General features: G+C 45.3%; 1 protein-coding gene across 1 annotated transcript in view; it reads right to left on the bottom strand.

Annotated features, from left to right (window-relative positions):
• Positions 1 to 10,725, bottom strand: part of mtmr11 (myotubularin related protein 11) — a 33,637-nt gene extending 22,912 nt beyond the window's left edge. Inside the window, exons 1-2 of the mRNA XM_076280844.1 lie at positions 10,276 to 10,725; positions 2,993 to 3,062 (exon numbers count right to left, since the gene is read on the bottom strand). Of these exons, the coding sequence (XP_076136959.1) occupies positions 2,993 to 3,062; positions 10,276 to 10,329 (124 nt within the window). The 5' untranslated portion in view covers positions 10,330 to 10,725. The remainder of the gene's footprint in view (positions 1 to 2,992; positions 3,063 to 10,275) is intronic.
• Positions 10,726 to 10,741: the final 16 nt, after the last annotated feature.

Genomic DNA, 10,741 nt, shown 5'->3' with positions numbered 1-10,741 from the left:
AATAGGTTGTGTGTGTGTGTGTGTGTGTATGTGTGTGTACACATCTGACTAGGTTGTGTGTGTGTGTGTGTGTACACATCTGAATAGGTTGTGTGTGTGTGTGTGTGTGTGTGTGTGTGTGTGTGTGTGTGTGTGTGTACACATCTGAATAGGTTGTGTGTGTGTGTGTGTGTGTGTACACATCTGAATAGGTTGTGTGTGTGTGTGTGTGTGTGTGTGTGTGTGTGTGTGTGTGTTTGTACACATCTGAATAGGTTGTGTGTGTGTGTGTGTGTGTGTGTGTGTACACATCTGAATAGGTTGTGTGTGTGTGTGTGTGTGTGTGTGTACACATCTGAATAGGTTGTGTGTGTGTGTGTGTGTGTGTGTGTGTGTGTGTACACATCTGAATAGGTTGTGTGTGTGTGTGTGTGTGTACACATCTGAATAGGTTGTGTGTGTGTGTGTGTGTGTGTGTTTGTGTGTGTGTGTACACATCTGAATAGGTTGTGTGTGTGTGTGTGTGTGTGTGTGTGTACACATCTGAATAGGTTGTGTGTGTGTGTGTGTGTGTGTGTGTGTGTGTGTGTGTGTGTGTGTGTGTGTGTGTGTGTGTGTACACATCTGAATAGGTTGTGTGTGTGTGTGTGTGTGTGTGTGTGTACACATCTGAATAGGTTGTGTGTGTGTGTGTGTGTGTGTGTGTGCGTGTACACATCTGAATAGGTTGTGTGTGTGTGTGTGTGTGTGTGTGTGTGTGTGTGTGTGTGTGTACACATCTGAATGGGTTGTGTGTGTGTGTGTGTGTGTGTGTGTACACATCTGAATAGGTTGTGTGTGTGTGTGTGTGTGTGTGTGTGTGTGTGTGTACACATCTGAATAGGTTGTGTGTGTGTGTGTGTGTGTGTGTGTGTGTGTGTGTGTGTGCGTGTACACATCTGAATAGGTTGTGTGTGTGTGTGTGTGTGTGTGTGTGTGTGTGTGTGTGTGTGTGTGTGTGTGTGTGTGTGTACACATCTGAATAGGTGTGCAGCAGCACATTGTGAGTGAAAGAGGCCTGTGGGAACCCCGCGTTGCTCCTCTGTGAGGAACTGCTGATAGGAGCCGGTAAAGATTAGCCTGGAACGGACTCCAGCCGCCCAGCATTCCACTGCAGAGCCGCTGGATCACCACTCGCTCAACGCTGCTGACGCTAGCGGCCCCACAGATATGGCAGGAGAGAGAGAGAGTATGAGAGAGACAGAAAGAGTGAGAATGAGAGAGAGAGGGTGTGTGTGAGAGAGAGAGAGGGTGTGTGAGAGAGAGTGTGAGAGAGAGAGAGGATGTGTGAGAGAGAGAGTGAGAGAGAGAAAGGGTGAGTGAGAGAGAGAGAGAAAGGGCGAAAGAGAGAGAGTGGGAGGTAAAGAGAGATGGGGGGGGCTCAGAGGAAGAAGGTGGAGGTGGTTGGGCACAGGGGGTTGGTGGGGGAGGAGAGGCCCTGTCCCTTCTGCACACTAGCAGATTGTTCTCCCTGTGGGCGGAGGGAGGGGGGAGGTGGCGTTGTTGTGCCACCTCAGCGGCAGAGGCTTTGCACTGGGCTTAGTCGTGGTCTCCACAACGATCAGATCTCAACCAGGTCAGGGTTTTGCGGTGACATGTGTGAGTGAGTCACATTGTGAGGCAAAGAGGTGGCACTGGGATGGTAAGTGTCTATATGTGTGTGTGTGTGTGTGTGTGTGTGTGTGTGTGTGTGTGTGTGTGTGTGTGTGTGTGCTGGAAACGGAAGGAAGCAGACTGCATCAATGATTCAAGGCATCGTGAAGCCACAACCACAGAAAGCACTAAATAAAAACAGCACTCAAAACACCCTTGTTCACCTGATTGTGCTAGGCAAGCCCCTATACTTCTCTATTCTTGCAGAGAGACCTGAACAGGATCAGATTCTTTTGCAGGTTCCCTGCCAAACGCAAAAACATTTTGAAAGGGAAGGAACCGTGGCCTTGACCAATGGATTGGTCACAAAGGTGGAGATCTTTTAAAACCTGCTGAGTCCAGCATTCCCCTGAGTCATGCGTTACAAAACGCTGGTTGTTCAAAAAGTGAGAAGCTTTAGGAGGCCTGCAAGACAGTGCAGGCGATACATGTGCCGATAAAATGGAACCCTTGTTGGTCTTGGTCTTTGTCTTGTAGGCATTACGTAGCTTTTAGGACCCTTTTGAACCCTTTGCAACCATGACCTTTAAAGGGACACCAGGCAAGCCTGATGCTTTTACGAAACTCCCCCTAGCGTCTGTACGTGTCGATACGTGTGCGAGCCCTCACTCGGTCTGAAGCTCTTTTCCTTTTCTTTGCATCTTCCGTCAATGGTTTTTTCGCTGCTTCTTCGCCGCCTCTGCCATTATACACACGTTTGCAACAATCGCTAGCGTTTCGTTAGCCTGCCTCTGTGCTGTGGATGCAGGATGTAAACTGATCCTGCTTCTCGCGATGTCTGAGACTTTGTGAGACTGAAGGTCGGCGGGTAGGATACACTGAACTTGCCAGTGGGATATTCTTCCTACAGGCAGTAGGGGCGGGCGAGAGAGTCTTCATTCACCCTGTAATGAGTCATTTAACCATATACCGACTTACGAAGTGGATTAATTAACACGAAAACATTGCCTGGTGTCCCTTTAAAGCATTGCTCAGCTGCTATTCTAAATTATATTAGAATGAAAACACAGCATGACTGCTTAATGGCTGATTCAGCTACTTTTTAATAGTAATCATTTGTATTTGCCTAGAACCCTTTCTCTCAAACCCAAGGTCGCTTAGTGCTCATGAAGCTCCTCTTCTCCTTCAGTTAATGGCGTGTGGACGAGCTGCTTCAACGTGATTGTGGCGATTTACGAAAGCACCATAATCACGCTGAAGAAGGGCGTCTTGTCCGAAGCGTCCGTGGGGAGATTACAAGTTTTATAAAATAACTGTGAGTGCTGTCCTTTATTTCAAAAGTTGAGCGCGTTATTCCGGTTATTTATGTGGATGAGCTGACCTGGTAAACAGCAGAGTCCGAACATGTCCCTCCCTCGCGTGTGATGGCCGCTATGGCTCAGCATCCGGTCCTGTGGAGAGAAGAAGAGAAGGAGAGGTCAGGCTTGGTCATAAGAGCTCTGTTCTAGAATCTTTGGTCATAAGGCACACACCTTCACACCACGGATCTCCTGGGATTTAAGAACACACTGGTTACCAGTAAGAAACAGAGTTGGATTAAGAGACAGAGCAAATGTTTGGGACTCACAATCTGGTGTTAGTGTTAGTCTGATTCTTTCTACATCTGAGTGAGTGAGTGAGAGGGCTTACGCTGCAGCACTGTGACCTGTCTGAGCGGCCGGCTCCCACTCTCTCCCTTTCATCTGCCCTCCCACTCTTTCGTCTTCTTTCTGTCTATCTTTTTTTCATCACTCTCTACTCTCTCTCTCTCCCTCCCTCCCTCCCTCCTTCCTTCCCTCCCGTGACGCTGGCAGGCTACTTGACTGGCCAGTGTGACCCAAATGAGGGGAGCCAGAGCGGCTGCTGTTACTCACACATGTGGGTTCACTTAAAGGTGCCCCCCCCCCCCAAACACAAACACACACACACACACACTACGAGCATTGAATAACTCAAAACACTCCTGTGTACTCTCCAAAGCTCCGCAGAAGGAGAGTAGAAATAATCTGAAATAATAAGGCACATTTTTATCCTAACTCTAAACCAAACAAGACAAAAATGCTGACTGTATTATTCTCACATTTGGACAGAGCTAAACCAGATGGCAGAAGGGGGAAACAGAAAAGACAGAGGGTTTTTATATCCCCAAATTCCTGTTTAGAGAATGGTGTGTGTCTCTCTGCACTCCCCCTTTTAAATATCACCTATAGTTTAAACCACTGGATTATCACCAGCCTTTAATTCCAGCTGCTTTCACTTGGATCTGGGGACCAACGTCATAAGAGTACAGTACCTAATTTTGCAGTCCTACAGCTATAATATAGCTAATTATACACCCAGTCTTCTTCTGTTTAACCTAAATATAAAATGTCAGCAGCTACCCGCTAAATCCTACCGAAAGCTCATGAACACAGCCCTACTGGGTCACACAGTTTAGTTCACCTCGAACATTAAGTCTTGGAGAGAGTGTGAGTGAGTGAGTGTGTGTGTGTGTGTGTGTGTGTGTGTGTGTTACTTTCCTCCATCGACTCAGCAGATTAACAAGCTCATACCCTGCATCAGTCGCTGGACAAAGAGGACCTTTGGCCATTGTGTGAGTCTAATAAACTGGATTCATTCTGCCCAGCTGCCCAGTCCAACAGGAAGCCAGGCCAGCAGGGTCAGGAGTTCCAGGCTACCTGTAATTTGCTTTGCCTTCAGCTTCACACAGTCTTATGCCTTATTTTTGTTCCAGAAGAAAATAAGGCTTATTTAGTCTTGTGGTGGACCGCTTTAATCTACATCCAAAAAAACAGCTGATAAGGTGGACTTAATGTCTGCAAACTGCATGGATTGGATTTTTTGGATTTATGAATATGGGTTTAAAGAGATTCATAGTTATTACAGAAATCTCTTTCACAGACAGCGTTGGGGGGAGAGAAGGGTGAACACAAGCTGTAGTTTGGAAATAATTCACCCCCACTGGCATGTGTAATATAAAGGCCAGAGACCATTCCAACCAAAAGAGCATTTCAACCCAAATGAAAATGATTTTAATGTGAAATAAAAACAGACTGAGCAATAAAATGTCTTCTCTAACTGCTGTTAGGTTGTAAAATATGCTCAAAATGGTTGGCAATGACCTAAAAAGAAAACTCATTGTGACCATGGAATGGTATGGCATTGGGGGAGAAATGAAAAGCAGATATTGGGTTATTACTGAAATACAACCCATATGTAAGCCATTGCCTGCCTTTCCTTTCCTTAACTAATTAGACCTACAGTGTTTTAAAGGTCAGATTGTGAAACCCTATTAAATCATAGACGAACAAGCATAATCCTGAGAAACACAAACAACCAAACAAGACACTGTGTCATGCCAGAGGTAGCTTTGAGAGGCTTATTCATTGATCTCATTTACTGACTGGACTGGCCGCCAAAACCTGAGGTGGCAGAAAGCAGTTCTGTGAAAAACAAGGGAGGCCACCGTAAAACTTTACAAGCAACCCACTTTTTGCCTGCTTGCTGTTGACTTTGGGTTTTCTTTTCACTCAACATATTCTATTTTCTGTCGTGTTTCCTCTCCACTTGCTCCAAGCTAAAGTCAAACATGGCCCTTGCCGTGTTGTTAGAGGGAAAACCTTCTTGTAATGAATAGTGGAATTTCATTCTCACAGTTTTAATCAGAGTATTTTTCCCTCTCATTCTCAACATCTCATGTAGCCCCTTGTCTTATTGTTCAAAAAGAAACTTCAATGGCCAAACCACCAAACAACAGTCGACTTATATCTTTTTCGGACATTAGAGAACACTTGGAATTGGTTTCATTTGATTTCAGTTCACTTCACTGCTTACGATAAGTCGAGCCCCATCCTGTCAGTCCCCCTGGGCCCCCCCCCCCCCCTCCACGGGGCCAGTGGACTGGGCTGGCCCCTACAGTACTTTGGAGCTCGGTAAACACACAGATGAAAAGAACATTCTTCCATTTTCCCTGTGTTCTCCATTAGGGCACAGATGAGAACTGACTGGACGGAGGTGGGTGATGTAACACTCCCAGTAAACAATGGGTCAGAACATTCCCTTACAAACAACAGACTGCAATTGTGATGGGTTGGGAAAAATAACAGAGTACTGTAAGCTAGTCAGCTAGCAAGCATTAGCTAATGCTAGTGAGCATTAGCGAATGAGTTAATACCCACAGAGTCAAGAGGTAAGTAAGCAAGTGCTGAGAAATCAATGTAATCGGAGAGCAGAGAGAAGAGGAAGAAGGAAACAGTGAAGGTTGGGGGTGGGGTGGGGGGGTTAAGATGCAGGGAGATCCCTTGGCCCCGTTTCCCTCAGAGGCAAGAGACGCCACTGCTGTGGAGGAGATGGAGGAGGAGGTTTCACTTCCACTTAATTGCGTATCACTCGATCACTTTCACATGTTCCTTTCTCCTTAGCTCCCTTCTTTCCACTTCTCTTTTCTCTCTCTCTCTCTCTCTCTCTCTCTCTCTTTCGCTCTCTCTCTCTCTCCCTCTTTCTCACTTCATCAAACTCCCTTTCAAGTTTCTGGGGGAGAGCAGCCAAGGCCCACTGGAGTTTCCATTGCTCATGACTTCCCTTTCCAGCCAGTGTGAGCCTTCACCAGTACACCTCAGACCACAACCCTCCTCCTCCTCTTCCTCCTCCTCCTGCTATTTGTCCTCCTCCCAGGCCTGAAACCAAGCGCCCTCGTAAACCTCACACCGTTAACTTTACAATCCAGCAGTGAAAGGCAAAACACATCAATAAATAAATAAATAAATAAATAAACAACCTAAATAACACACATCTGTGCAAGGCATCAATCTCTAGTTAAGTGAGGTCTTTGGAACCCCCCCCCCCCCCCGTTTAGGCTGTTTCTGCACTGCTCAGGGAACGCTCACTGGCCTGAGGTTGGTTGGTCCTTATAAAGTGGCGGAGGTGCTGCCTGTCACAGCATTTCCCCCTGTTGTGTGCTCAGGAGCCCCTTTCTAAATTTACATTTTTGTCATCTTGATGCCAGACAAAAGGCTTGGCTGAAACCGAAACCCATTCCTGTCTAGCCATGACAGCAGTGCTGTGAATGATAGAGCTTTCAAACATCACATTTTAGCAGGGACTTTTTTCCAAGATGTCTTAAGTCATGTCTGAACAAAATGTAAGAGGGATAACAACTGACAAAATGTTTCTTATAGTTGTTGCAACTATGCAAACTCCTGTTCAAGGTCAATACAAAGATGATATATTTGTGTGGGTTTGTTGTACAAAGTCGGTGTCAGCCTTTCAGCTTCAACAGCAGTCAGGAGCTGACCAGGGAAGTGATTTAAACATGTGGTGCTAAAATCTACCATACCTTTTTCTCGAACCATGAATTCATAAATCCTCAATGTTTAACATGTAATATTATAGCCCAGCCTGGCCAAATTCAGAATGTACCTTCCGTGTAAAGTTTCCAACCATTACAAGAGATTCTGCTGAGGCATTTCCAAAAGATTTCCCTAGGAACCTGCCATGTTTTCATTCAGCCCAAGCAGGGGGGTATTTATAGCTGGGCCTTCCCTAATTATTGTCTAGACACAAACCTGCAAAAACAATGTGGGACTATTGCTTTGCACGAGCAGATGGAATCATATGAACCTGTGTCAACACTTATTATGTATGCATATATACTAAGTTATTTTCGTTTTATTCTCTCGCGTGTCCACCGAAGGAACTGAATCCAACTCTGAATATGTCCACACGGCACAAAACACTCCTGGCGGAAATCTCAAAGGTCAGCCTCAGGGTGTGCCAACAAGTCACACTTACACCTCAGCCTGTTATCTCGGCCCTCCGTTTCAACTGTGTATTTAGGCATATATAAAGGAGTGCTCGACAATGACTGTTTACAGTTTATTTCACATTATGACAAAACCACTGAAAGAAACATGATGACATGCCTGACAGGCAGTTCAATGGCATGAGATGTGGTTTCGCAGCCATTTTTGGATCCATGCGATTTTTAAGTCGCTGTTGCAGATGCTATACTAATGCTATGAGTTTGGAAAGCACAGAGAGGGAAAGTACCCCTGGTCATAATTTAAGGCCATATTCAGTTTGTAATAAGTAGTTGCAGCTGCCAACCTATCCTTATTGTCCACTGCAGAGAACATACAATGTGACTGCGTAGGTTCCATGACTTCACGATACAAATATTCCAGCCACACTTCACATGCACTCCCCAAATCAGTCACAAACAAGAGAAGATGAGCACATGCAATGACACAATGGCACAGGTAGACCCTCAAGGGAATCTGCTTATCCCCAAGCACAGGTTAGGGATATAGCATAACGTTAAAGATAGCGATGTGTGGGGGGGCAGCCCACGGGGACATGAGTTCGAGTCCGACCCGGGTCATTTCCCGATCCCACCCAATCTTACTTCCACTTGCTTCCTGTCAGCCGCTTCACTGTCCTATATAATAAAAGCAAAAAAGAACAAAAATGTATACTTGAAAAACCACTTGTGCCCTCAAAAGCAACAATTATACACACACACACACACACACACACACACACACTGACACTGATGTTCTGAGGCTCTGGGACTGTGAGCAGGCATGTGGGAGTGACTGAGGATCTGTGACATTAGGCTACTTATTTCATTTGATCAGCCAAGATCTGGAGCAACGCGGAAGCCCGAGAGCCAGGCCCCGCCGTTCTCTCCCTCACTAGAGCTTTCGGGCAGACGGATTAGGCCCACTGCCGCCAGACAGGGGGAGCACAGCATATGAGGCATATTAATGTATGGAAGGTAGCGTAGAATTCAGTGCACATACATGTCCATCTCCATCTCCCTGACAGCTATTACCAAGGTCATATGAATAGCAGCCTACTCTGCCTAACCAGGGATAGCTATACTCCTGCTGATTCATGAAAACACAGGCTGGGCCTTGGCCTAGGGAATGAGCACCACATTGTCTGTGTTACATGCACTCATATGGAGATTCCTTTTCAGCAAAGAAAAAGGGCTATATTCCATTGTGGTTAAATGAATGCCCACATTCCCCCCAAAAAACATACTGTAGGCTACACACATGTGTGTGGAGATCTGAATAGCACTATATGGAGCCTGGGTGCGCTTCATCATCCAGCACACGCCAGCCTGCTGTTATTACAACCATTTGTCTCATCCCTGTGGCTGCTATGCATAGAAATGCAATTTCAGCATTATGTATTCATGAAGCTCTCGTCTACCATCAACATAGTGGCACACATTTACACACATACTACTGACACACACACACAGACAAATTCACATACACACATAGCTTGCCACCCACAGTTACCGTGGCAACCCCAGATGTTTTGGTACATCCCTGAGGGCCCCTCCTGGCGAGCAGATCCAGAGGGTGTAGTAGGGTGTGTGGCTGCCAAAAATAGCCGCAGAGCATCCGAAGAGGAACAGTAACGACGGCCTAACACATTCTCTACCTGCCGAGGCTGACTGACCAACTTCACCAGGGAGCCTGTGCCAAAGAGATTTTTTCCCCTTTGTTTCATCGTGTGAGCTAACTGGTGATTAATCATGCCTGGATTTGCTTACGTTGGAAGCTGATTAATGTCTGAGAGGAAATGCAGAAGGAAACGGTTTGATTAGAACTCCCTGCCGCTACCACTTGGCCCAGTGACATTACAGAGCCATTGTAGGAGCGAAAGGGACACTAAAAATATGCCCAGTTATCAAGAGCAGTGCACCAAGTTGAAATTCAGCACAACCTTTGCCCTTATTGCAAGCAAAGGCAATACACTTCCACAATTACTTTTAGGGGTTGAAATTATAGGCTACTACGGGTCATATAGGCTAAACTCCAGTAGACCTTCACTAAACCTTGTTCAAAATACAGAGGTCCTTCAGTGGTGATGAAAGTAGCATCAGAGCCTACATTTGGTTTTCATTAGGATTATGTTTGAGAGATTGAACTCAGAGGCTATAATTATAATGTTAGCTACCCACACCATATGTTGCTGCTGCCTGAGTCAGATGAATTGAAACCCTGGGAAAGCACTGTAGTAGGATAGCTTGTGTAGATGTTTAATCACTAAAAATGGACCAAATGATCAAAAGTTGTTGTGCATAATCACACTTGTCTGTCAGGTGTTTATGTTAGATAAGATGGCATTTATTAATGTACACTTTGTTATGAGGTGGTAATAACTAGAGATAGACCTACCTAACAAAAAGGGTGAGAAATCTTAGTTTCTTAAACTATGAGAACCTTGTGGTGTGCTGAAGGCAGCAGCTACAATGTAGCATGCTTTTCAAGGAGAGAAGAAAATACATAGTTTAAATCTCAACATGCTATTTGCAAATTTGGCAGTAGGCTACACTATTCTAACAACTAGTTAGGCTACGTGAGATTTGTTTGGGACAGGCCTACAGTCAGTCTCACCAACAAAACTGTAGGCAGAGATAATAAGAAACACTCAACATTTCTCAGGGGGTGTAGCTCATCACAAAACGATCACAGATGTTTCATGGTAGAACAACTTACAGTAACTCTAAAATGCATACACTTTCAACAGTCTCATAACGACAGTCCTAAACTAAGACATGGAACGGTGTTATAATACTAGGTCTGAGGTCTACGTGAGGCTACCTACCTTCACATCAGGAATTTGCCTCACTTTAAACGTTGTCCTGGATCCCGTTAACATTTTCACATCAAGAAACGTATCTTTCTATATCCTTACAAAATCCAATGTGAACCCATGCGGTAGTAAAAGTCAATAACAGTGTAAAAGCGGTGCTTTGGTCCATTCCATGTTTCTCTGGAACTGTTACTTTTCTCTGCATTCAACCTGCATCATTGAGTGTAGAGGTGTTCTCTGTGGCTGAGTAACCCACTCTCGTTGAATTTTACTGGTCTTGAAGCAGAATCCATCCATACCTCCCTCCTCCGACCAGAGCTTGAATAAGTTCACCGTTAATTGTAGCAGTCTCGCTTTTAGAAACGTACCCTTCCTGAGAACAAAGACGTAGATGACCGCCGACGCGGAATAAGAACGCTTTCCATTAGCTACATTTGTTTACCCCTCGCCATACTGGTAATGACACAGTGGAGCGTCA

The sequence above is a fragment of the Alosa pseudoharengus genome, unplaced genomic scaffold (assembly GCF_046254945.1).
Source record: "Alosa pseudoharengus isolate Yale_2024_CS ecotype anadromous, Long Island Sound unplaced genomic scaffold, YU_APseudo_1.1 YU_APseudo_1.1_scf_12, whole genome shotgun sequence".
NCBI classification, from domain to species: Eukaryota; Metazoa; Chordata; class Actinopteri; order Clupeiformes; family Clupeidae; genus Alosa; species Alosa pseudoharengus.
This window is presented reverse-complemented; position numbering and strand designations above follow the sequence as displayed.